We start from the raw sequence: 27,265 nt of genomic DNA, 5'->3' as shown, positions 1-27,265 counted from the left end.
CGACACACATACGAAAACAGAATCAGAGGCAAAATCAGCAGTTGAAAAATTGGTCAAAAGGCCACAGAATTGGTTGGGGGGGCCCAAAATGCAATCACAAGCCTGAGCAGAATGACAGGAGGGTCTCTCTCTCTCTCTCTCTCTCTCTCTCTCTCTCTCTCTCTCACACACACACACACACACACACACACACACATGCGCACAGAGGTGTCTGTCCCAGGTGAAGACAGGGAACCGGCTGAGCTGACAAAGACTCGACTGCGCTTCCCGCCTTTGGGCACCAGGTGGCGCTACAACCCGCCCTGTCCCAAGTTTATTCAATCTCCAGCGGAACCTAATCAGCCGGCGCTGCGCCCGAGACGTTAACAGCGCTCAGCAGGAACCTCCTCGTCGTCGCCCTCCCTCAGAAGTCGGGGCTGACGGATTCCGAATGGGCTCTGCTAAACTGTTCGGCACAGGACCGAAGCCCGAAGGAAAGAACTTGAGGAGAGGAGAAACGGGAGGAAAGCGATCCCGCGAGAACACGGTAATCTCGGGGCGGGAGGCGCGCGTGCCCCGTCTCCTAGCAACGGAGCCTCGGCGCTTCTACGGGAAGACATGGAGTATTGCGGGAACCGGGCTGCGGGCGAGCAGCAGCAGCAGCAGCAGCAGCAGCAGCGGCGGTTCACCATTACTGATCTCAAACACCAGGCTGCGGAGTATTACCGCAGCAACGAAGTGCCGCAGCGCCTGGAGGAGGTGCTCAACGCCATGTTCTACCAGCGCCCAGAAGACTTCTACGGGCACCTGGTAAGCCGGACCCCCGTGTAACGGCACCCCCTCTTGCGCATGCGCCTTTGGCTCCAACCGGAGGACGGTGCGATGTGTGCCTGGTGCGCACGCGCACCGGGAGTGTGGAGGTGGGGGGAAGACGCCTTAGGTGTGGGACCGGCTGGGTGGGAGTGCAGAACTCCCAATGACCTTAATGCATGTCGTGTGTTGCTGCTGTGTGCATCTGCATGGTAGTATTTTGGCTCTTTACAGGGAGAGCTTCTCCATGACATTTCCGAGGCAAGCCCCACTGAGCTGCTGTGTGTCCCCATTCAATCCAACGAGAGTTACTCCTAGCAAAGTGGGTACCGTATATAGAGGTTGTAAATTTACTGTTTAAGTAAACGACAACCGAGAGTCTTGACAGCACCTTAAACACCAACATATTTATTTCATGGATTAAAATCTGCATCATCAAATGTGAAGAGTGCACTCTGGTACATGAAAACCCGTGCCATAATAAATTTGTTAGCAGAGCAATCCTATGCAGGTCAACATAGAAGTAAATTGGGCAGGGAATGGTTAGCATAACCCTGAATTCTCGGCATGTAAAAGGCTTTGATTCTTACTAATGTACATAATTTTCTCTCAACTAGCAACACTGAGAACCTGGTTCTAGCTTTTCTTATTCTGGCCTCTCAGTGTGGATGACTGGCACTTGGTACATCAGAATTAACTGTAAGATTATTAAAATGATTTAATAAATAACTCTTAAAATAGGAACTGACCTGTATTTTGTCTTCTATTTTTTCTGCTCCTACAGCCCTCCAATAAACTTACATTGCTACATATCAGTATAATTTGTATTGTTACCTGCATTATGATGAGCAAGGCACACTTAGGAGGTAGAAGGGTTCTCATCCTGTACAATATGGAAGGCTATTGTAAAGAGGACGTTCATGAGATTCATGCCACATAACTGTATAGGTTGGCAGAGTATACTTACATGGTGTATAATCTTATGTACTTCTTCTGAACAACATACTGTAGCATATACAGTAAATGTCATGATCTGCCTTAGTTTCCCATTGGTAAAATGGTAATCTTATGACATAATCTCAGTGTTGATTCAGATGTTAATAAGACAAGGGTTATAATGCACTAAGCCCACTAGAAAATGTGATTTAAATGATTGGTAATAAAAGAGGGAACTAGAAAATGCGAACATATCTTTTTATGATACCATATGTCATTGGAAGCAGAAATAGTATTATATGTCATAGCAAGCTCACATTTGGGCAGGCTACCAAGACCTCTGAAATTCAACCACCAGTACAAAACACCATAGTGCCTTTTGGAGTACTTCCTGATAGATCATTTCTCCTGATTGCCAGGCAGTATGCCCTATACTAGCATGTGCCAGGGAAAATGCTGGTCCCTGTATTACTTCTTGCAAAGGGCAGGCTAGGATCCTGTAAAATCAATGCCAGTGGCACAATCCAAGAACTTATTGTGATCCATCCTTGATTTCATCACAGATGAACAGGTATCATTACAGTTTACCATACTCCAGAAGATTTAGTGAAAGCCAAGAGGGTACCATTAGGATTTTAAAAAGAAAGGAGATAATATTGTTAGTAATAGGTATGATCCCAAGCCATGGGTGCAGGAACTACTAAATGAGCAGTCTGATAAATGTCAGGGAAAAGTTTCACTGCAGAGACTGTGTACTAGGAGAATAGAAATCTCATTTTAAATATATGGGAAATAATTGCTATAATTGTTATCTTCCAGGCAAACTACTTCTCTGAATTATCAAAGCCTCCAGTGATAACCAAATTAGTTGGGAAAAAGGTGCTTGATGGGATCGGTCGGCCAACGTTAGAAGTGGAAGTGTCATGCCGAGTTAGGAACTGTGTCAAGGTATGAACTGTTACGTGCTTAATTCTCTATTTGATCCAGAGATATCTGACTGCCAGACTGAGGGCTGCAACCTGCAAATAACATTGTCTGTGAGCTTATATGGACACTGGTCAACTCCTGCCAATTTTGCCTCAATATGATGAAACCAAAAGGCCCAAAGTAGGTTTGATGTTAAAATGTGTCAAGGCATTTAACATATCTAAGTGTTTTCCCCCTTAACTAGCTGCTGTGTGTTATGTGTGTGTCAGGATTCGAACCATGGTGCTTCGAGAAGGGTTTCCAATACTTCTTTTATTCCTTGATGAAAATCCCCCCTTATGCTATTAATGTGAACAGAATCTAATTAATGTGTCCTAGGGCTGGTAGCAATTCTCGTGAAACGTTTCTTCAGGACCACTGCATGGTAGAAAGTGGTAATGTTTCCTTTCCCTGTGCACCATGATCCTGAGTGTAAAAAAAGTTTAGGGGCAAATTAGACATCATACTATCACCCTTTTGAAATTTGGAAGGGTCTTGTCTGCTGTGACTTTTTATAAAATGTCTTCACTAGGGTTGAGGGATAAGGATAAGGATGAGACACCCAACAGTGAAGTAAACACAGGGCTGGCCCAAGGCATTTTGCTGTCTGAGGTGAAGCAGAAAATGGCATGCCCCTGGGAATTGTGGTTTGTTAAGAGTGCTGGGTTAGGGCATGGGCAGGGAATATTAGGCTCAGAGACCAAATGCAGCCCTCTAGGCCTTTCTGTTGAGATCCAGGCCAGTCCTCTTCAGTCCTGCTTTGCATCCTCTTTGAGGTGTTTTTGTGTGTGTGTTTGTTTGTTTTGGTTAACTGAAATGTGTTTTTGGATGGACAGAAGGTGCTGTGGTTGTGGGATAGGGTTCACTGCACCCCCCTTTCTTACCCCCTCAAAGCCCACTGCCTCTTTCCATTCTGCTGTCTGACCTCTGCCTTGCCTTTGAACCATGACTTACTAGCTCTTGCAAAGCTGGGAGCTTGTCCATCAGGAGGCAGGTGCGCATGCAGCGTGGCACTTGAGCAGGACTCTGTGGGTTAGTGGCTTGATAGATTTACGGAAAAGAAGACGTCAAAAAAACAAAACACGTCTCCCACCTGGTGCTCAGCCATCTTGTTGTTGCAACCATCCTCTGCTACCACTTGTTTGTCTGCAAGCCCCCTCCATAGAGGCTGGCCCCTTTCACTGTCCTCGGAGCTTGCTTACCGGTAACCTCCTCTGGCTGATATCCAGACAGACCATAGGCGACATTTTCCCAAGCGTGGGTAAAATGCACAACCCCTCCCTCCTGCTACCGCAGGGGAAAGAAAATAAGTCAGAATTCTATTTACATGATGTTTATTTCTGACATTACAGCACTAGAGAAAAACATGTCCTTTCAGTTCAGTTCTTCTAGCAAGTCTGACAAACTTCCTGAGCATGCACAGTCGGAAGGTTTAAAGTTACACTCTTCACAAAGACTTATCCAGCCTGTGAACGTCCTGGGAAATTCTTCTTTCCCACAGATAGGCGCATCATGTGATGTCAACAATCTGGCTGTTTGCAGCTGTGATGTTTCCATATACTGACAGTGAAATGGGGAAGAGAAGTGCTGTGGTGAAGCAAGGGGGACTAAATGCAAATGGATAACGGGTGGGAGGAGAGGGAAACGGGAATGCCAGAAACAAGGGAGGGTGAACTAGAGAAGGAAAGAGCAGGGAAGGAGAGGGAAAGCAGGGAAGCCAGAAAACAAGTATGATCTGGAGAATGAAAGTGTGGGGTGGGGGACTTTTCTGCATTCCTGAAGAAATTGCTCCATGGAGGAAGCTGGGAGGTGTGGACTGTACCTTGATGCAAATTTGCCACCCCTCAGAGAGTGCCACTTGAGATCATGGGAGGGGTAGCCCCAAGTTTACACTTCCATGAGTACATACCCCTCACATTGGGTAACAGAAATGGATTGAATGGAAGAATGAAACCACCCAGTATTTCTATGTTTTTGCTCTTGAAAAATGTATATTAAGGTGTATTCAATATTAAGGTATATTCAATAGAGAATCAAAGGATAAATAACTGTTAGATGGATTTGTAGCTGGTTGATTGACCGAACCAAAAGAGCACTCATTAATGGTTCCTCGTCACCCTGGAAAAAAGTGACAAGTGGGGTGCCGCAGGGTTCTGTCTTGGGGCCGTTGTTGTTCAGCATCTTTATAAACAACTGATGAAGAAATTGGTTGGGGGGAAGAATCATAGGCATAGCCGGGGGGGCAGCTGCCCCTCTATAATCCTCAAAAATTATTGAAAAGCATAAAAAATACTCAATTAACTGCCCCCTAACTAAAGCTTGGGGGACGCGGGTGGCGCTGTGGGTAAAACCTCAGCGCCTAGGACTTGCCGATTGCATGGTCAGCGGTTCGAATCCCCGCGGTGGGGTGAGCTCCCGTCGTTCGGTCCCAGCTCCTGACCACCTAGCAGTTCGAAAGCTCCCTTAAGTGCAAGTAGATAAATAGGTACCGCTGTATAGCAGGAAGGTAAACGGCGTTTCCGTGTGCTGCTCTGGTGCCGGTTCGCCGGAGCAGCTTCGTCACGCTGACCACGTGACCCGGAAGTGTCTGCGGACAGCGCTTGCTCCCAGCCTCTAGAGTGAGATGAGCGCACAACCCTAGAGTCTGTCAAGACTGGCCTGTACGGGCAGGGGTACCTTTACCTTTTAACTAAAGCTTGCCCCCTGTAATGCCTTCTTTTAGGGGGAATTTTAGCCATGATCTCACCAAAAAAGCTCAGTAACTTTTTGGGACCCCCATAACAAAAAATGTGGCTATGCCCATGGGGGGGTGCTAATCAAATCTGCAGATGACACCAAACTGGGAGGGGTAGCTAATGCCACAGAAGATAGAATCAGGATTCAAAATGATTTTAACAGATTGGAGAACTGGGTCTAAACTAACAAAATGAATTTCAGTAGGGACAAATGTAAGGTTCTGCACTTAGCCAGAAAGAACCAGATGCACAAATAAATATAAGATGGGGGACACTTGGCTTACTAGTAGTACATGTGAAAAGGATCTTGGGGTCTTAGTGGACCACCACCAATAGTGTGATGCAGCAATAGAAGTATAGTATCCAGATCAAGGGAAGTAATAGTACTGTTCTCTTCTGCCTCGGTCACACCACACCTAGAATTCTGGGCACCACAAGGGATATTGACAAGCTGGAACATGTGCAGAGGAGGGTAACTAATATGATCATGCGTCTGGAAACCAAGCCTTATGAGGAATGGTTGAAGGAGCTGGGTATGTTTAGCCTGAAAAAGAGGAGAGTGAGAGGAGATATGATAGCCATCTTCAACTATCTAAAGAGCTGTCACATGGAAGAGGAAACAAGCTTGTTTTCTGATGCTCTGGATTGTAGGACTCGAACCAATGGCTTCAAATTACAATAAAGGAGATTCCAACTTAACATCAGGAAGAGCTTTTGGACAGTAGGAGCTGTTTGACAGTGGAGCGGTCTCCCTTGGGAGGTTGTGAACTCTTCTTCATTGGAGGTTTCTAAGCAGAGGTTGGATGTCTATGGATGCTTTAGTTGAGATTCCTGTATTGCAGGGGGTTGGAATAATACTGTAATATAACCTAGAGGCATTTGCATTATTCAGAAGTTCATATAAACAGTGTAGTTTACATCGTCAAAGAAGCATATGGACTAAACAAAATTGAAATGAAAGGAGCTGTGAAGAATTCTACTCTAGCAATAAAATTCTTTTAAATACCTTGTCAAAAGATTTGATATGTGGAGTTTATAACATTTGACAGTGAAAGTGATAACCCTCTCCATACATCGAAAATAAAGCTTAAATAAACCTTTAGCACAAAATGATTTCAATGTAGTGTTTATTATGTGAAATTTCAATGGTGAATCTATTTTTAAATGCTGTTCTGCAGAGGATTTGTTCCAGCATGATCTCTTCTCATGCTGAAATTCTTGAAAATGCTTCACCAGAAGCAATTGATGCTGATGAAAGGGAAAGAGAGGAATCTATAAAGATAGCAATTGAATGGATAAATGAATCACTGAATGAAATGTTCATAGGCCTTCAACCTACTGACCAGCATAAAGCTGATGAACTTCTAGGGTAAGTTTCACATATTTATTCTGCATGTTATATAGCAATTCTTTTCTTTTGAAAATCCATTATGTTGCACTTACAAGACTGTAATTTAGGCTGCAATTCTATACTTGAGAGTAAGCCCTTTTGGACTCAGTGGAACTTACTTTTGAGCAGACTTGTATTGGATTGTACTTGTGCTTACCAGCATGTGGCATACTTGAGGATTTGAAATGGCTGTGCTTCAACCATAACAGTCTGGTGGTCTGGAGGCAGATTATGATTGAGTTTAAGCTTAGTCTGTAAATAAAATTATCATCTACCTTGGAGGATACCAGCCTGGAACCCATGAAAAACTTTACTGTGTCAGAGCCTGTTGCCATTTTATTTTAAATAAAAAAGTAAGTCTCTGAGCCCTCCTAGAAAGTTAAGCAAAATGTGCAGGTACCCTTCTAAGCAATTCTAGTGAAATGATCACTCATGGGCTAAAACCACTGATAGGTAGGAGTAAAATCAGAGCTGTGATAGATGAGTTGCTTGGACACCAGGCAATGGGAATACCTTGGGTCCGAAAGAGTTGCTGTTTCCCTTTCATGTCCTTTATCTTCTTCTGCCTTATTTTCTAGTAGTCCTTAGAATCTCCATAGTTTTCCCTTCCTTTTTACCTAGCAACCAGGAAACATCTTCCCCTTGGTGGGTTTCTCTGAGTTCATGTACTCCCTAGAAGTTATTTTCTGCAAATATAACTACACAGTAAGTGTGAGTGGGGAGGTTAAAGACCCCCCCCCCGGCAAATACAAAATACCTCTCTAATTTTGTGTTATGTGTTTTATCAGAAATGTATTACTATTTATAGAAGTGAAGGTAACAAATTTCAGTGTACCCTGACTTGCATGTGTCAAGAAGTTTCTTGAAGTACTAAAGCAACCAGCGGTTACTGCGCTTCCTTTTATTACAGTGAATATTTTGCAAAGAAAGCAGAAGCAGATGAAGAAAGAAGGGAAGCTGAAAAGGAGAAAGAGAAAGAAATCCAGGAAGCAGAGGCTTCTGGTGCTTCAGCTGCTCCAGCTCCTTCTGGAAAAAAAAAGCCTAACAAAGCAGGTTATAGAATAGACCTTGTATCTATAAAGTAGATAGCATCCCGTTCCATTTAGCAAATGGGTATCATGGCTCTCAGGCTTGTATCCAATGAAGTTGCCCCGTTCTTACAACTTCTGGTTGTGTAATGGAACTTCCCCTCCGTCTTCTCTTCCTACATGCCCCTTGCACACCCACCCACCCACCCACCCTTTCTCTGGAGGGTTGGCGGAACTCCCAGAACAGATTTGGGAGGCCACCTGGGGAGGAGAGCATGATGAAGTTATATTTGGCAAGTAGGAGTCCTTTCTGGGATAAAGACCCACATTTACTTTCTTACCTAAACTTGTGGAAGGGAAGGGTAGTTCAAAGCATGCTTCTGCTATCACATTTTTATGAAATGTTATCAATGTTGCATTTTTATTGTTTTTGAGTAAGCCACTTATTATTATAGGAAGGGGTATAAAATGTTATACATAAATAAATAAATGAAACTTTTGCACATATCCCGTTATGCTTTCCTGGATTCTCCACCCTTCAACATATCCCCATATCACTCTGCATACTGGACTTAATGATCCCAAGTAAAGTCATGGCAGTTGTAGATTGAGGTGTGGGTGGGTGGCTTGCTTGCCATTGTTGCTATGTGATGCTTCAAAATGGGAATCACACAGGCAAAACAAAAGAAAAAGATTGGGAAACACTTGATCTGGATACCTAGCTCTCTTTTCTTGGGCAATGCCTTATCTGAGTATCAGACTGCATTATTTGTCTTGACATGTGAATATGCACTCCATTGTCTCATGTTGATTTGTTAATTTTATTAGGAATCAGTTTAATAGAGGGACATGGAACAGCACACCTGCTGTGAAGTTTATGTTTGTTTAATGGGATCTGGCAGGGCAGGAAAACAGCACAGTGGAAGGGGGCTAGGGTGTCTCCTAGCCACACCCTTTGGCTTTAAATTGAACTGCTAGCTGATCTAGTTGCCAGCCAGGGCCATGCCACTTGTTATCTGTAACGTTCAGTAACGTTCCACTAATGGAAACAACATCCAGATCATACTGATCCTTAAGAGCAAGAGTCTTAAGGATGCAACACCCATTGACTGTTTAACTCGAGGGAAATGTGTCGAATGTTTCTCCTCTTATTGGCTTTTTGCATAATTGCAGTGACCTGTTCATGATAAGAAGAAAATGTTCTTTTTTGTATACTCTTTAACATTTTGTATCTTTCATGATTCTCGCAGTGCTTTTTTGTCTGACAGTACTCACCAGTATGGAGTACCATCACCCCTTTTGTAGCAGCTCATGACAGCCATTTTATGCCAGCATCCATGGCATTTTTATGAAGATTATGAGTACTGGCACCCCATTTTGTACCAAAAACACTGCTCAGAGTTAAATTTGCTTAAAAGTAGTACTGTAGCAGAAGTTTGTATTGCTGCATTTGCCTCACTGATAATTTTAATTGCCATTCTTGATTTCTTAGAAAATATAACAAAATCATTTTTACTTTTCTGGGAGAAAATATTTAATTACTGGAATTTCAGTAGTCTCAATAGAAGCCGTTATAGAGAAGTTGAACTTCTGAAGAGTAGGCTTTGTCATTTGATGGAGAATAAAGGTGATTTTTGAGAAATTTTGGAGAACAGCCTGTTGCTTCAAGCCTGACACCTCACTCATAATGCACTCATTGCTGTGCATTCCAGACCTAAGGAAGATCAAATATATGATGTGCTTCAAATATATGATGTGCTTCAAACACTTAAGTTGGGTGTCTGCATAGAGTTCCATAGCTGCACTTGACAGCTTTCATGTTCTGCTGTTCGAAAGTTCTGTTAAGTGCTTGGATTAAAAGGTCAGGTTTTCAAAGGCACTCGGCACCTACAACTAGTGCTGGATTTTCAAAAGATGCCAGCTCCTATTTTAGATTCAAAGCAAGCCATTGGATGATAAGAATTTGAGGACTTGAGGACATAAATGTCACAGTGGGAGTTTATGGTTGCTAAGCTCTGTGCTTCAAAAATCCAGCCATTATTAAGGTGTCCAAGTGAGAGCCAAGTAATTTTCAAAATCTACTCTGGATTCTTAAGTTTTGTGCATATAAAACGCTCTTTGGAAAGTCTGGATCTAAGGGTGCTGGTAGATGAAGGGCATAATAATAAGCAATGGAAGAGAAAAGGAAATAAAAGAGAAGGGTTCTATCTGAGACTGAAACAAGCCTTCATTGCAGAGGTCAACATATCAGATTATTATGTCTAATAACAGATGTGATTTAAGCCTAAAGGTTAGGTGTGACAGCATGGGTTATAGCCTGCATCATGAGAGGGAAAGAAGGCAAGCCAACCAGCCAAACCAACCCCACCTTCCTCTCACCATTGCCACTGTGGATGACGTTTATTCTTCTCTGACTCCCTGACTAAACAACAGCTTCAACTTTCTGTTGGACCACTTTAAGCGGTCCAGCTCCTGTCTACATTGGGAGGAGTGGTATTTAATTAATTGGTTTATAAACTGCTCCTATATTCAGTAGTGTGGAAATGGTGTAGAGAAATAAATATAAAGCAGATAAAAAAACATAAATTTTATTTATTGAAAACTGCAGACATATACTAATTTGGGACGGGCTGGGCGAAAAGTTTTTGACATGACAACATGGAGGCTTGTTTCCCATCTGTGGAAGATGAATTCCAGACAACTGGTGCCACAGTTCTCAGAGCATGTGCCTAAGTCACAGCATGGTTTACATGCTTTGCTATAAACACCAACAGATCTCTATTCCCAGATCTAAGTCTCCAGCATGGGATGTAGGGGGGAGAGGTGGTTTCTTAGATGCAGAACTGCACTGGCAATTACCGTTTCCACAGCTGTTGTATTCTGGGTCAAAGCACGTGTCTGCGGAGCACACATAAGCCTGCCCTGTTCTGCCCCCATTCCTCCCTCTTCTGGGTGCAAAAGACCTGTGCGTCGGTGAGTGCTAATTGGACATGCGTAAATGGTCTCCACCTGTATAGGGATTCTTATACCAGTAGCAAAGTCGTGAATCTAGCTTGGTAGCAAATTGGCAGGGGTGAGTTGAATAACAAGGTCTCAGACCAAATTCCCTGCTCCCGAATAAGCTATGCTTTAATTAAAGGTATCAAGTTAAACACTTTTGGGGGAAATTATTTTAGAAAAAAAGTTAATTTTACAGTTTAATTCAAGCCCCCTTTCTTTCTTGCAACTCTTCAACTTTTATATGGAATATTTTAACTACCCCCTCCCATTGAGGACAAGAGTCTTGGTTAGGTTTCTGTTTCTCCTTAATTACCAGGTTCCCGTGCAAAACTTCCCGAACTAGTATCCCTTGCATGTTTCACCTTCCTGCAATTTTTTGAACCCTATATACACGAGTTTTCAACATAAAGGGCAACCAATTTACAGTCTAATTACAAACAAAATGCTGTTCCATCACAACAGGAGATTAGAAGAAGTGTCTTAATATAAGGGGTTAAGATGGCAGTCCTCAAAACACCTATCTCTGGAGCAGTGTATTTGACGCCAATAGAATTGATCTAGAATAAGAAGTCCAGATTCTTTGTTTTAATTGACTTCATAGCCATATTTTACTTAACTCTATGATGTTGATATTGTCAATAGAAAACTATAAACATGTTTTTGTTTTCTCAGCAAAGAAGTTGTCTGTGCTGGAGAAGCCAATCCCTCCTGCAGAACCCACGGAACCTGTAGTTATGGGTAGCATGGCTATTGGGTGTACATCTCTTGCTTTTGCAAAGACTGCTGCGACTCTTCGTGACATGCCTTTGTACTTACATATCGCTTTGCTAAAACACGATCAGGTACTTGTCTGGATTTTAGCATCCAGAATTCTCACTCAAGATAGGAATAAGAAGTAATCCAGACATACGTGCAGCCTAAGTTCTGCAGAACCTTTTGCTCAATGTTGATGTGGTTTGTATTGCAACCATATTCTAGTACATTTATTATACAAGTATGGCTTAGCTCTGTGCTCTTTCTTCCACCAGAATCCATAGTAATGGCCATAATGAATCTGGCAGATATCTCTGTGCTAGAGCCAGGGCTTAGTCATCACCTGGTGTATTGCTGTGCAAATTTGTGCCCTTGGTCACTAACATGCAAGTGTCATGTTTTGTGACATAGCAATTAATTCCTTTTGTTTTAATTCTAAAGGCATCCAGGTAGTCGATGCTGCCCCATGCTTAGTGTGCTCTTACTTAATTTAATGGGGGGGGGTGCTGTTGACCAGCAAGTAAGCCCCCCAGGGAACTGCATGGGATGGGATGGCATGTAAATGCCGAAATTAAGTAAATAAATAATATGGAGCAATCAAGCTGCATCTACAGTTCCAGCAGTCCATAGTATTTGGGGGCATATGTAATCATTTTTCTGTTCCGGATAATTTTCAAATTGAAGCCTAAAATAGTTCCCACATGACTTTTTCCACTTTAGGAATCGCCTAAAGAACTGGCTTTGCCACTTCCAATGGCAACAGTTTTGAGTTGTGGAAAATCATCACCTGGAAAACTGAATCTATTGAAAGAAGTGATGGTTATACCTCCACACTGGTTACCAGTTAAACAGGTACCATGTGCAACTGTTTTCCCTTTTGTTTATAATAAAACACAATATTAAAAAGCACTTGGCCATATTTTAATCAACCTGTAAGAAGTTAATTGCTTTTTTATGGCATAATCCAACTTCCCGTTCTCTACGCTTATACCTGCTGTCTTCAATTGGAGTAAGAGTGAACAGGGTGTAGGATTGAAGCCTTACTGCCTCACTACTTGTTACAATCGTGGCATAATTTCTGATGATGTGGGGTTACACATATTAAATACCAGGCATTAGGTGGGAAGAGGGCATTGTCCTCAGGAATAAAGTATGTGGTTTCAGTCTACTCTCTCCAGTTGTGATAAAGGTGAAAATCATCCACTCCATGTGGCAATTAGCACAAGGTAAAAGTCGCATTGGTGTCTCTGTGCTTGGTGGTATTATTATTACTATTATTATTATTATTATTATTATATGATTGCTAAACACATCATTAATGTAACATGTTATTAGGCCCTTAAACATAACAAAACATTTCTGAATAAATAAAAAAAAATTGTGCAGTAGCACCTTAGAGACCAACTAAGTTTGTTCTGGGTATAAGCTTTTGTGTGCGTGCACACTTTTTCAGATACCTCATGTGCATGTACACAAAAGCTTATCCCCAGAATAAACCTACCGTATTTTTCGCCCTATAGGGCGCACTGGCCCATAGGACGCACCTCGGGGTTTTTTTTGGGGGGGGAAATGAATATATATAAAAAAATCCCCCCCCCCAGCTGCAGGGCTGAGGCAGGGGAAGCCCAAGCTTCCCTCGACCCCAGCCCCCAGAACAGGCTGCTATCCGCAAGCCTTGCAAGCCTGGCGGCAACTCCCGCCGGGCTCGCAAGGCTTGTGGACACCTGCGTCAAGCACGGGGCGCCCTCCGGAGGGCGCCCCGTGCTTCGGGCTGCAGGCTGCCGCCCGCAAGCCTTGTGAGCCTGCGGGAACTCCCGCCGGGCTTGCAAGGCTTGCGGATAGCTTCCTGAAGCCTGGAGAGTGAGAGGGGTTGGTGCGCACTGACGCCTCTCGCTCTCCAGGCTTCAGCGAAAGCCTGCATTCGCCCCATAGGACGCACACACATTTCCCCTTCATTTTTGGAGGGGAAAAGGTGCGTCCTATAGGGCGAAAAATACGGTAGTTGGTCTCTAAGGTGCTACTGGACAAATACTTTTTTATTTATTTCGACTGCATCAGACCAACACGGCTACCTCACTGAATCGAAAGTTGGTTATAAGTATATGGAGGAAACATGCATATGGAAGTGTGTAATAAATGGCTGTGCTTTTAATGCACAAGACCCATTCATTTACAGCTGAGAAGTTGCCCGTGGATGTGTCTCTTGTGGAACAATGGAAAGATATAGCAGCGTTCTGTGTTATAGTAGGCATTTCATTTTCACAAAATGAGACATCACATTCATATAGAACGAATGAGTTATTCTCCTGAAAGGTCATTATTATGATGACTCTAAATACCTTGAAGATAAGTTTTTAAATTTCACTTTCATAGATTAATGTTTTTGTCAAATCACCTTCCCAGGCAACTTTTGTTCAATCCCACCTCACTCCTCTCAGATTAAGGATGTATAATGGTACACTCATGGATAGAACAACTGAGAGCAATGAAGTGGGTGAGATGGGAAAGAGATTTAATTAGATATGGTAATCTTCTTTTGAATCAGGTGGGAATTGGCAGAGATCCCCAATTACCAGTTCCTAAATGGGGAAAAATGGTTAAAGCAAATGTTTCATTCCATTTCACATCATGTGTGTGAACAAAATTAACTCAGGTATAATTGCATGTTGGCACAGCTGATGATAATCTTGTATCCTCTTCAAAATCAAGGCACAACTCAAGGTCTTGTGAACCACACTGAGATCTTTTGATGAAGGGTGGTATATAAATCTAATCAATAATAATAATAATAATAATAATAATAATAATAATAATAATGTTAAAGACAAGACCATTTTTCAAGGACATGGATCTTGAATGATAATACCTGAATAAAGCAGTATTATTTCAGAAGTTAGTAGGTGCCTGGCTAGTACTTTTTGCTGGTTGTAGTCCTGATACCCTGCCTACCATGCAAGGTGTTCTTTATGCTCATACTTGCTTTCCCTCCTGCTAATACCTGGATTTACCTACTTGGCAGGATTTAAGATACTCTTAATACACTCAGAACATTGCCACTGGTGTTGCAGTTTCTCCAAAACTTCTCATTCAACTTGGAACATGTCTATTAAAGTGAATATCTGCAGTTTAATGAGCATACTAGTAACTGATCAGAAGGGCGGTAGTTCGAATCCCTGCAATGGAGTAGCTCCCGTTGCTCGGTCCCTGTTCCTGCCAACCTAGCAGTTCGAAAGCACGTCAAAGTGCAAGTAGATAAATAGGTACCACTCCGGCGGGAAGCTAAACGGCGTTTCCATGCGCTGCTCTGGTTCACCAGAAGCGGCTTAGTCATGCTGGCCATGTGACCCGGAAGCTGTACGCCGGCTCCCTCGGCCATTAAAGCGAGATGAGCGCCGCAACCCCAGAGTTGGTCACGACTGGACCTAACAGTCAGGGGTCCCTTTACCTAGTAACTTTTGGGAAAGGTCACTTGTTTTCAGAATGTAATTGTTGTGAGCCTGGCTACTTTGGGACGGGTGGCAGTTGCTGTCAGAGGAAGAGGAGAGTGCAAGCATGTCAACAGCATGGAGTGGACCAAGGGGCGTGATGCCGCGAGCTCCATTGCCCCTGGCTCCCTGTCAAGCCTGTACAAACAGGGAAGGAATCCCTAGCAATGGGGGAAGGCATCAACCAGTCAGGAGGGGCGGTTGGACAGCTGGAGGAGTCAGAGGGTCTGACCTCTGACCTCTCACAGAGAACTCAGTGCTGCCTGCACCACTGGGAACAGGCCCATGCCCCATTTGGAGAAGTGTGTGCCACCAGTCTCATTGGGAGAGAGGCTTGTGTTGCAAGTGACCATGTCTCACTTTTAGAAACTGGTAGAGGGCTGTGCCCCCCCTTTAAAGACTTCTTAGCTTTCATTCACTCATGAACTTTTAGGACTGCCTTTGGTGATCTGCAACTGTAGTGTGGCCTAAATTGCTGTAAGCCTTGAATAAAGCTTACTTACACACATACTGTCACTGAGTTTGGGATGGGAGCCAGGGCAATTACTTTTAATAGGGGAAAAATTGTGGTTCTGTGGGATTTTTTTATTTTTATTTTGCAGGGTGTAGAAAGATGTGTGGATATTCAGAGAGAAGTAATGAAGTTGCTGAGTCAAACTACTAACATGGTAAGATAAGTTATAAATTAATCATTTTTGTATTTTCAGGAGTGTGTGTGTGTTTATGTATATGTTTATGGGTATGTTTGTGTGCATATATACCTTGCTTTACAGAAGGTATACACAAGTTCAGTCTGTTGCCCTGGTTGACAAGTTAACTTTTCAAGTAAAAGCCACCAGAAGTAAATCAAACCCATTATCTTTTTATACAGTATGGCAATCATTTATTTCATTTATGCACCAGGAAGACCAAACAAGAAAGCCACCTCAAACTCATGGAGAGACCCATTTAATTAGGGACTCAAGTTACTATTGTGTCTGTTTTTCACATTTCTATGCAGGTGCCAGGTTGTCTATTAATTTTTTTTCAATAGAATGAATGATTAGCTGCTTTTGCATTGGCTTAAGGTTCACGTTTATTTATTGACACATATCTGTTATTGCTTTGACAAATACAACCTCTCCAGATGCCCTTAGGATGTGGTGTACTATTATATATGTCATTTATATTTCATGTGCCTAAATTCTGAAAAAAAGTCATTAATGGGCTTCATTTTGTTTGCTGCAAATCTGTTCAAAATCAGGGAGGTTTATTCATAGTGATGTTTTGGATATCTGTTGTCAGTTTGCAATAAATACATTCTGTTTCAAACTCTGTGTTCTGTACTATACCCAACCTTTATCTTGGATAGTATCTTTGAACCTGTTACAGTATTTAAAAGATGGCTAATTTTTTTGTTACTATTTTTCCTGAATATATAATGTTGGTGTTTCTAAACATTTTTTTAAAACCTTTGTAACAGCCTAGTTCTGTGGGAGAAGGTAAAAAGACTTCACGGGATGCTGCAAAAAAAGCTCCGGTAAGAAAAAATAACAATACAGTTTTCAACTTGAGGAGTGGATTATTGCAGAAAACAGTTGTTAGAATCATAAGGTGATAGGTTTATTAGCAAGTGTGATGGCCCTTGATGTATTGAGACTTGTGTACCATTATTTGTTGGGAGGGATTTATATTATACTATATTGTGAATAGAACAGAAGATTGCTTTCCATCAATCAGCCTTTCTGACATAATTATATCAACCATTAGAAGCTCAGGTTTGTAGGAATTCCTACTGCACTTCACACTGATTGAAGAAGGAAATGGAGGCACACACTGTCTCTTAAACCTGGAACCAATGTTACTCCTGTGATGATGGCAGCATAGTGCTCAAATAAGTCATGCTGGTTTTGTCTCTAGATCCTGTTACTTGGATCTGTATCAGTCCACGGGTTGCGATTTCCTAGGTATTCTAGTGACTCAAAATCCACTGCCTATGAGCTAGGTTCAGTCATGTGTTCAAAAGCAGAATATGAAACCATCCAGTACCGGTAAGAGTTACTTATTATTGATAGCCAAATTGGAAGCCCAATTTGGATAGGAATGATTTTTTAAAAATTATTTCTCATAAGAGCATTCCTAAAACAACCAATTCAATAAAAATATCGTAGTGATGCACACTACAATAATTAAAACATCATAAAATTTTAAAAAGCATAAAATGTAGAACATGTTTATTGTATTTTGTTAATTAGACTGGGAGTTAGCAATGCCCCTGTGAGGATGCATGTATGAACAAATATGGGTTATGTAGGTTGGATGGTGAGGAGCGGATGCTCTCCAGGATAGGGAGAGAAGAGCAGGGAAATTTAAGTGGAAATTTTTACGTGTACAATTGCATTTTAAAAATGTTTTCTCTGTAATACTCTTAGATTTAATGTTTAATAAATGATTACATTAAATGGATGTATTTTTATTTAAACCGTTGCTAAAAACCATTTTTATAAGGTAAGAGAGGAAACTAAATAAATATTGTGTGAAAAATGTAGTGTGAAAAATAAAAATATACAGGATCATATTTAACATTGGTTCTGCTCTGAGTTAGACCCACTGAAATGAATGAACATGACTAACTTAGCACTATTAATTCCAGTGGGTCTACTCTAAGTAGCACTTACTTGCACATAACTGATAATTACATAGACTTTTCTTACAACAACAACAACAACAACAACAACAATAAAATTTTAATTTATACCCCGCCCTCCCCGGCCAGAACCAGGCTCAGGGCAGCTAACACCAATAAAATTACAATAAAACGTAATAGGAAAGAAAACAACAACAACAAAAATAATTAAAATACGGGTTAAAATACAATTTAAAATGCAGCCTCATTTTAGTAGTAGCCCATAAATCAAAACCATAAGGGGAGGGAAACATAAGGGTCAGACTGAGTCCAAACCAAAGGCCAGGTGGAACAGCTCTGCCGATCAGGCCCTGAGGAAAGGTGTCAAGTCCCGCAGGGCCCTGGTCTCTTGTGACAGAGCATTCCATCAAGTCGGGGCCAGTACTGAAAAGGCCCTGGCCCTAGCTGAGACCAATCTAACCACCTTGCGGCTCGGAACCTCCAGAGTGTGTGGGGCATACCAGGGGCATACCAGGGGCATACCAGGAGAGGCGGTCCCGTGGGTACGAGGGTCCTAGGCCGCATAGGGCTTTAAAGGTAAAAACCAGCACCTTAAACCTGACCCTGTACTCCACCGGGAGCCAGTGCAACTGGTAAACCACTGGATGAATGTGATCCTGTGGCAAGGACTCCGTAAGGAGCCTTGCCACGGCATTCTGCACCTGCTGGAGTTTCTGGGTCAGCTTCAAGGGCAGCCCTGCATAGAACTGTTTTAGTAGGATTGGGGGATGAGACAAATAATCATGCATATAATTGCAGCCTTTTGGGTTGATATGCGTAGGATTTTACAACACCTGGTGTTGGTAGGATTCTGCCAACACCTTCAGCATTACATTGTTTGCATTCTAGGGCCAAGATGGCTTCTGTTTCTGTTGTCATTGGCACAAATTGCCCACTTTTAAATTGACTTAAGTGGAAGAGTTCGGCACATGGTTAAATCTCTCCAACTGAATCAGATTAATTATGCTTCATTTTAAGTGAATCATGTCCATTACTTTTGTTTCATATTTTATTAAACTTCATAGGAATATTGCATCATTTGGAAGCAACAGAGTTGTTTCATCCTGTTTCTTTTGTTTAATTGCCTAAGGACTACAATATATTTCTATTTTCTCCCTTTTCAACTTTGTGGAAGTATGTCAAATCTGAATGTATGAAACAGCATGCTTGGAAATAGTATTGTTATCTCTATGTGTCCTCTGTTCATAGAAACTGGGAACATTAGCCAGGCCATCTGCAAGAAACTGGTTGCCTTCATGTAGATGCTGATAATTTATATACAGTTGATGCACATACAAAATAATAATCCAGTTATAAACTGAATTATAAAATAGCTATACAGGGAGAGAATATCCTATCTGGTTAGGTTGTAGGACAGTATGGTACCTACCCGGTATATAATGCAGCAGGGGATGGGCTTGGGGGTCTTATTCGGAGATTGGCAGAACACTTCTTGTACATGGCTATATGAAATTAATACCAGTGTTTTTAAATTCATTTACAGTCTCCTGTTCTTAAAAAGATGTCTCACTTAGGCTGCCTGGTAACAGGGTTTGAAAGTCTTGAACAACCTCTGGCTTTGATCCAGTCTGCTTGTACACACCTTTCCTTGGAACTAGGAATAGATGTATACTTGGGAATAAATTGTGCTGCTCATGAACTAATCGACTGTGTAAGCATTAATTTTTTGTATCTTTATTTTCAACATTCTTTTGTCTTTTTCAGTACCTCTTCCTCTCTCCCCAAAAGGGATCTATCAAGGGGGTGGGCTCTGTAAAGGGAAGGAAGTCTATCAACAGATTTCATTCATGCAAAAGACCAGTGGCTTCTTTGCGGCACCTCAATGTTTCTAATTATCGTACTTTATTCCTATCATTATCTATTAAAAAAGAAAAGTGGGCACCTTCAACTCTGATAGTGATTTTTACCTTTCAGTATTTTTAATTTTAGTCTAAGGGAAAATATGAAGTGATACTTGGAACGTTCAAGAGCCCTGATGAAATGGTGGATGTGTATGTGGACCTAATTCGTAAATTCCCATCTATTATGACATTAATAGATCCACTGAGGAAAGAGGTAGGAGCTTTTTCTCTCTTTGTTTTGGTATTTTTATCACTGTCCTTGAGGAGAACCCAACAATAAAAGAAACACATAAAACGTGCTTAAACTTTGGGAGGGGTATGTTTTATAGAAAAGAGGAAGTCATAGAGGAAAGAAAATTTCACTGAGCTTCATTCCTCAGCATTGTGGCCCCAATCCAGTTAAAGTTAGACACACTCAGTGGCGTAGCGTGGGTTGTCAGCACCCGGGGCAAGGCAAGTAATTTGTGCTCCCTAACCCGTGGATTTGCACCCCCTAACCCATGGATTTGCGCTCCCTAACCCTAACCCCCAGATGTTGCGCCCGGTGCGGCCGGCCCCCCCTGCACCCCCCACGCTACGCCACTGGACACACTTCAGTCCTACTGAAATCAATGTGACAGAATTTTGACTAAGATGACAATCCTGTATCGGGATATGTCTGAGTAGACAAGAACAGGATTTTGTTGTAACTTAAGCTCCATTATAATGCTTAATTCCCATTGATATCAAACTATAGATGGCTGAGGGCCTGTTTGTATGAAATGTATGAGATGCATGCATCATATTAGTCTCATTTTCAGAGGATTGCAAAATACAGCAGCACAATTAATTAGGACGAGCATATTTGCCACATTTCTGTGTTCAACTATTTGATATTTTAACTCTATATATTGTTAACTTGTGTTTTGTTGTAAACTACCTTAGAAGGATTTGTATCCTGAAAAGAGGGCTATAAGTGACTATAATAAATAAATACATTAAAGTAAAAATCAGTGGCAATGCCATTACCTTGAATTAAGTCTATCTCAGTAGACTTAAGACATTTAATAGATATATGCTTATAGATACAAGTCTCGTTCTCTACCAGCTGAGCTATCCCAGGTCACATGACAACACAGATTGCCATCACAGCCCAATTGGCCAAAGAATTGGCAAGCAGTTTAGAGCCTCAAAGTTTTAAATTTGTGATATTGATCCTCGATTGGACTGTCAGACAGTCTAGTTGCCAGCTAACTGCTATAAAATAGGATAAATGCTTTCATATCTGAGCAAGACTGAACTCCCCAATATAACTGCCTCCAGTCCCCTCTTAATGCAGGCCATTAAAATCCAGACAAAACTAAGAGGTCTTACAATAGTTCTGGGAAGACAATCAGGCTGTGATTTTGGCAAGTCTCCAAAAGGAGAGAATTCTGTAATTGTGGAGCAGCCATTAAGAAGCGGTACATGCCCATGGCATACAGATCGTATACTGAGAAAATGTTTTGTCAGTCTTTCTCAGAAATCATAGTGGAGACATACGAGAGAGGATGGAAATACATATCTTGCTGCTTTATAATTACTAGCAAAATATTGGTAAAATATACTAGTTTCCGTTGTAGAGGTATGGATAAGGAAATGTTGGCAGACAAAGCATAATGGATAACATTGATTTCCTTTAGACCTAAATGAGACGGGAAAATTCACTCTATTGATTTCTTTTAAAAAATCAGCCTTCTGTTGCAAACTGCAATAGGAATAAAACTGTAACACATAAATATAAACACATTTACTTTTTTTTTATAAAAAAGGATAAAGTGTTGTGAAGTACATTGGGGGGAAATGTGAAACAGGAAACATTACATATGGTTAAATATATAACTATTAATTCTGCTTTACTGTCATATAAAAATGCATTGTTTTAAAATAAATTGTTCTCTTTTGTGTATAAAAAAATGTAACAAGAACAAATTTAAATATAGGGAAGATGGCAGGGTTTTTTTTTTCCTATTAGGAACAAAGATGACTATGGCTTTACCACATTCATCTGTTTACTTGATGCCTCTCTGGGTATTGAAAAGGAAAGGAAAATAAATGGCTAAATAAATAGCACAATATAGTCCTGTGAGCTTCCAGTACCACAAAGAATGTTGATGGCTTAGAGATAAACTACCTTTCTTATTGTCTGAAGAGGGAATTCAGAGTTTACATTGAATGCCAGAGACTGCCTTTGCTGCTACCTTTGTTGGATGGGAACACGCTGTTGCTCAGTAATAGCTATGCTAAAGTCTGTAGGCAGCTTCCCATACACCTTCCAGCCAAGTGGGAAAGGGAAAAGAAAAGGTCCAACGCAGAAATGGGGACCGCTTTTCAGCCCGAGAGCTGCATGTCCCCGTGGGCAACCTTCCAGGGACTGTGTGCCAAGGGTGAACAGGGTCAAAAGTGGGGGAAGCAATGACTTAACATTTGTATGGTTGGGTCCGTATCAGTCTGACAAAATTCAGTGGTTTATATGCACAGCACACATATACACACTTTCCATCCTCAGACCTGCAAGAAACATCAGAGTTAAAGAATACATTTCAGCAAAACAAGATCCCTCAAGGGCACAGAGCAGGGCCAGTGGGGGGCAGGGTCTGGCCTGTAAAGAGGGTGTGTGACTTTTGGAGAACCCTCACATCCCACTTTCCTGTATAGCAATCAAATATATGGCAGTTGTTATAATTATTTCATTCACGAAGTGATTTGCAATATAATAAAAACATAGAGAAAACAGTTACATGTTTAAATCATGTTTAAGATACACACACACCGAGTATATATATTTATAGTTTAAAACAAAAACAGCACGTACTCAATTCAAACCCACTACGAACTGGGATAAATATCTGATTAGAAGGGTTGACTGTTCACCAATTGGCTGGTGCTGATGGGAATTGAACTCCAGCAACATCTGGAGGGTCCCTTGTTGGCTGTCCCAGCTATATGAAGTAGCGAGGGAAGAATGGGAACCCAAAAATGCATATTTTGGGTTCCTATTCCAAGCAGGTTAGAGCCTTGGACAGAAGCACTTCTGTAGGGTTGCAGGTATTAGTTGTGGGGGCCCATTTGTCTTCTCTAAAACAGCACATACTGAAGTTTATACTGAAAATACAGAGTATCCATCTGGTTTCTGGCATTAACTTCTGAAATTCTTAATCCGTTATTTTGCTATTTGTATAGGACTGCCAGCAGTGGATCACATTACGCAACACGTTGGGATCTAAATGCTATATTTTTGCAGAAGAATTGTGCAAGAGTGTATCTAAACTTATGGAGAACCACAACACACCAAAATGCAGTGGTCTCGTCCTAAAATATACCAATGAAGCTAAAATTTCTGACCTCTGTAAAATAACTCAGCTTTTAGATGGTGAGGAAAGAACAGAATTAAAATGAAGTATACACTATAGGTTTGCCTATACGATCTGTAAAAGGATGTAACATGTTATACTTAAATACAGTAATTGACAGTGTTAGAAATGCTTATTAGACATAATTGGCTCTCATCATGGCACAACAATAGAGTTGTGGGCTCATGTTCAAAATATATTAAATGAATTCTTGGAATACAGTTCCGCTCAAAGTGCTGTATAGAGCCAGGGTAACAGGGCGTATCTCTCATATGAATCGTTTCTGTTGTATATTTCTATGGACATTTTACAAGTTTTCAAAATGTAACAAAGCTGCTAAAATATATGAACTCTAAGCTTCAGAATTTAATTTATACTAGCTAGAGAAGTGGTTTCCCCCCTTTCTTCTTTAATCTGCAGCTATATTTTGTATAAGTTTAGATTAAATTAAATGCCTCAGTGCCTCACTTTTGTCTTGAATATGCTACCAAAATGATATGTTCAGTCATTAGTAGTTGTAGAAAGTGACAGAGCAAGTATTTCAGCTGTTATACAGAATGCCCACAATCCAACACCGAGTTAAATGAGTTCAAGCCCTTTTAAATAAGTGAGCTTAAGTTATCAAAACTCAAATGGCTTATGAACCATGGATTTAACAGAACAAGAGAAGACATAGAAAAAAGAAGAAAAAAACTATTGTAATAGCCAAAGGCAAACAATGGAAAACAGATAGTATTTTGGCCGGATAGAGAAATGAAGAAACAAAAAGCACTTTTCATTTCCATCCTATACAGGTCGAAAGCGCATTTCCATTTTAGGCAGTCCAGATGGAGAGACTTCTGATGACAGTCTTGTAGACCTGGCAAGTAAAGTAGCGAAAGCTGTTCAATTGCTCAAATACTGCTTTTTATCTTGACGTGGCCCACAGTAGAAATGTTGTCTGTAGTTGAAACACAGGTAACCTTTTAGAAAATTGGCTTTTTTGAGAGTCTCGCCTTTTAAAGAGAGTTAATCTTTGAACTATAGGGGGGGGGGAGATGCACAACAGTGGGCAATGGTAGCACAGTGAAAATATGTATTGTCTCTTGCTGACATTTTAAGGAAAAGTTAAGCAAATTATTCAAAACATAGAGCACTGACAGTATTTCTTGAATAACAGGTCTTAATGGACTCAGGCTAGTCTCTTTGTGTTAAAGCATAATTGCATAGAGGATGTCACTAAAAATTGGCCACTTATTTAAAATTAATGTGTGAATTTTAGTCCACCCCTCTCCCAGTCACCCTACCCTGCCTCCTGCTGTCTCCTGAGCTTCCAATTCCCTTCCTTTCAGCACTATACTGTTTTCTTGACTCTCAGCTCAATGTGGTTTCCCTTTCCTCTTCTCTGGCTTGGATAGCTCTTTCTCCCTACCTATCCCACCAATGCTAGAGCTTGCATGAAATTCCCTCCTAGCAGAGTTTTTCCTTTGACTCATCGTAGCCAAGGTATTTGTTAAAATGCCATGCCTGACTCTTACTCTATGACCTTACAGTCCAGTCAATGACATGTTTACATGAAGGTCATGGGGTTTACATGTAGGAAGCAGAAAATTAACCAGAAGCCAAATTTTAGCACAGCATTACAAAGCAAAGGACATTTTCAGTACACACTCACTGTCCTGTGGAATAAGTGCTCTGGCCATGCATATGGCAGTGTTACAAACACAAGCATAAATGCTGAATTGTAGGCCTCCACATAGAGATGGGAAATATGAATGTTACATAATCGAAGTCTGCTTCTAAGGCACCCAAGTTATGTAAATAGCAGGAAAGGGGATTCATTTTCCCCCTCAACACAGGAGGTTTAAAATGGTAATTTTTTTGTTTAAGGCTGTTGGACTGAGAACTAGGTTCATCAAGTTGGGAGGTCTTTCACGTGGCGAGAGGGTCGCCAAATACAACCGTCTTCTTGCAATAGAGGAAGAACTCGGCAAGAATGGAAGACTTGGTAAAAAAAAAACCCTTTCTTACATTGTTTTTGGTGTTTAATGAATAAGAATACAAAGATTGGAAAAGGAGTGATTGAAAACACTCTGCAGGAGGGAAGGAGAATCAAAAGACTATAAATAAGCACTTGCAGAAAACAGGATGACATTTGCCACAAAGTACATTGTCCTTATAATGAGTTGTCTGTTTACCTGAATGTTAAAATAAGACATCCTTTAGGCACAGCCTACAACAAGCTTTTCATGAGCAGAATTAATTGGTTGGAATCTTCAAGGCCAGTGGAGAACTTTTTTAATGTTATTGGGATTTTTTTTGTTCACACAGAATTTTAGCTGGAGGCAGGCATGTTGCAGATGATGCTTTGAAAATTGTTCTGTAGCATTCCATATAAAGATGCAGAAATATAGCTGTGTGAAAAAGCTACATGGCAACTTCATATTGAATATCAGATGTGGTGGCAGTCCTGGTAAGGGACCTGCTTGGAGATTGGTCAAAGGCTTTGCACCCAGAGGTTCCAGGTTCAATCTGTGGCATGTCTGACTAAAAGGAGATAGCACGTACAGTCATACCTCGGGTTGAATGTACTTCAGGTTGAGCGCTTTCGGGTTGCGCTCCACGGCAATCCGGAAGTAACGGAGCACTTACTTCCGGGTTTTGCCTCTTGTGCATGTGCAGACGCTCAAAATGACGTCACGCACATCCGCAGAAGCGGAAAAACGCGACTCACAGATGCGCCATTGTGTCTTAGGTTCCATTCAGGATGCGAACGGGGCTCCGGAACAGATCCGATTCGCATCCCGAGGTACCACTGTAATGGGAAAGGTCTTTTCCTGAGACCCTGGAAAGAGCAGTTGCATGGACAAATGATCGGGCACGGTGTACGACAGCTTCCTATGTTCCAGTTCATTCTGCCAGTGGCATCAACCCAAATGAAAACAGTATTTCCTTGTATATTTCCCATGGCATGTCATTGAAATTTTATACTTGTCAGCTGTTCCCTAGGCTGTGCAAAATCTATGGGCACAATCCCTATGCAGGAATCCCCAAATGGCATAGCCGAGGCCTGGTATCCCCGCTTTCTTTCTTCGTGCATACACACAGATACAGGCACTGTGCCAAGCCATTACAGGGAATGAGTGTATGTGCGCATAACTCCATAGCCTCTCTTATAAGCTAAGGAACATGAGTTTGAAGTTCACATTCCTTCAGCAGAGTGAGGAGGGCTGGATGAATAAACAAGGAGTACATAATGCTTCCCATCTCCTAGATTGACCTGAAACAACTTGGATGTCGCCTGTTTAAATGCACGTATGCAAAGAACTATGCTGTATTCACAGATTCACAGATGTAGTAGAATAGAATTGTTTACGAATGGAATAACAGTCCATGCTTCTACAGAGTCGGTGTAGTGTATTTGCTACGAGTGTGAGCTGTGAGGCAAGAAGACCTGGCATTACACTGCACATGACTTAACAGCACAATTCTACATCTGTACTCCTAGTTAAGTATGTCCAGGATCCCAGCCATACCAGTTTAATCTCCATAGGTACATGCCTGCTAAAGTTAAGCACTTTTAAATCACATTGCTTTTGCTGAAAGACTTTTGTAAATATATGCTTTTTTAAAAAAAAATACTCAAGACACAAATATTCCATTTCAGGTGACAGAGAGGATCATGAATTTGTTGATTATACTGAAGAGGAAGAAGAAGAGGAGGAGGAAGAACTTGAGTCTACTGATATTACTGCAAGGACAGAGCGCTCTGCTACATAGAAAGTGATGTTTCAGACTTGGCGTTTTTTGGCCCAGAACTGACCCCTGAATTCTTCATTTTGAGGCCAACAACATGTTCCTACAGGACTACCACAATGGGGCAACAGTTGGCATGACACAGTCAGTCCTTTGGTTTTATTTTCCTTTAAAATGTTTATATTTCTGCTATGCATCCTTTAACACAGCTTAATGGGAATTTACCATATGGAATAACAGTTGTTTGTTCTATAAAGATATGACAGCACTCTGTTTGAATCGGGGAAACAGTGTAGGACAGAAGGACCACAGAATCCATGAGTAATGCATGCTTTACTAGTCTGTTACTCCATTTATGAATGTGTTTTTTTAATGCAGTGTTCACTTTTGAGTCCTTTTTTCCAAAGCATAATAATAATAATAATAAATTTAAAATGTTTGCCATAATTTTGTTTTAGGACATTAATTTTCACACACAATTTTAAAAATCACTTTGCCAAGCTGATTTTCCTTTCCATTAACAGTGTCAGCAGTCAAAGTACAATTCAGG

At 41.3% G+C, this 27,265-nt stretch overlaps 1 protein-coding gene across 7 annotated transcripts; it reads left to right on the top strand.

Annotated features, from left to right (window-relative positions):
- The first annotated feature begins 209 nt into the window (after positions 1 to 209).
- Positions 210 to 27,162, top strand: ENO4 (enolase 4). 7 transcript variants are annotated; one of them, XM_083741373.1, is made up of 14 exons: positions 224 to 789; positions 2,545 to 2,673; positions 6,605 to 6,795; positions 7,727 to 7,869; positions 11,517 to 11,686; positions 12,318 to 12,449; positions 15,685 to 15,750; positions 16,545 to 16,601; positions 19,252 to 19,419; positions 19,698 to 19,823; positions 22,811 to 23,000; positions 23,775 to 23,842; positions 24,850 to 24,967; positions 26,627 to 27,162. In XM_083741373.1, the coding sequence occupies exons 1-14, from the start codon at positions 598 to 600 to the stop codon at positions 26,737 to 26,739; spliced, it is 1,863 nt and encodes a 620-aa protein (XP_083597499.1). In that variant the 5' UTR covers positions 224 to 597; the 3' UTR covers positions 26,740 to 27,162. The 7 variants fall into 7 exon arrangements, 6 of the variants coding, with proteins under 6 accessions (XP_083597501.1, XP_083597499.1, XP_083597502.1 ...); XM_083741377.1 differs by lacking the exon at positions 224 to 789 and adding an exon at positions 902 to 1,050; XM_083741374.1 differs by lacking the exon at positions 224 to 789 and adding an exon at positions 902 to 1,111.
- Positions 27,163 to 27,265: the final 103 nt, after the last annotated feature.

Source organism: Podarcis gaigeae (genome assembly GCF_964106915.1).
Source record: "Podarcis gaigeae genome assembly, chromosome: 5".
Taxonomy (NCBI): Eukaryota; Metazoa; Chordata; class Lepidosauria; order Squamata; family Lacertidae; genus Podarcis; species Podarcis gaigeae.
This window is presented reverse-complemented; position numbering and strand designations above follow the sequence as displayed.

Excerpts from the sequence above, each read along its gene's own strand:
- ENO4 (XM_083741373.1), top strand. The coding sequence starts at position 598 with ATGGAGTATTGCGGGAACCGGGCTGCGGGCGAGCAGCAGCAGCAGCAG. Across the intron at positions 7,870-11,516 it reads AAAAAAGCCTAACAAAGCAG|CAAAGAAGTTGTCTGTGCTG; the intron begins GTTATAGAATAG and ends TTGTTTTCTCAG. Across the intron at positions 16,602-19,251 it reads ATGCTGCAAAAAAAGCTCCG|TCTCCTGTTCTTAAAAAGAT; the intron begins GTAAGAAAAAAT and ends ATTCATTTACAG.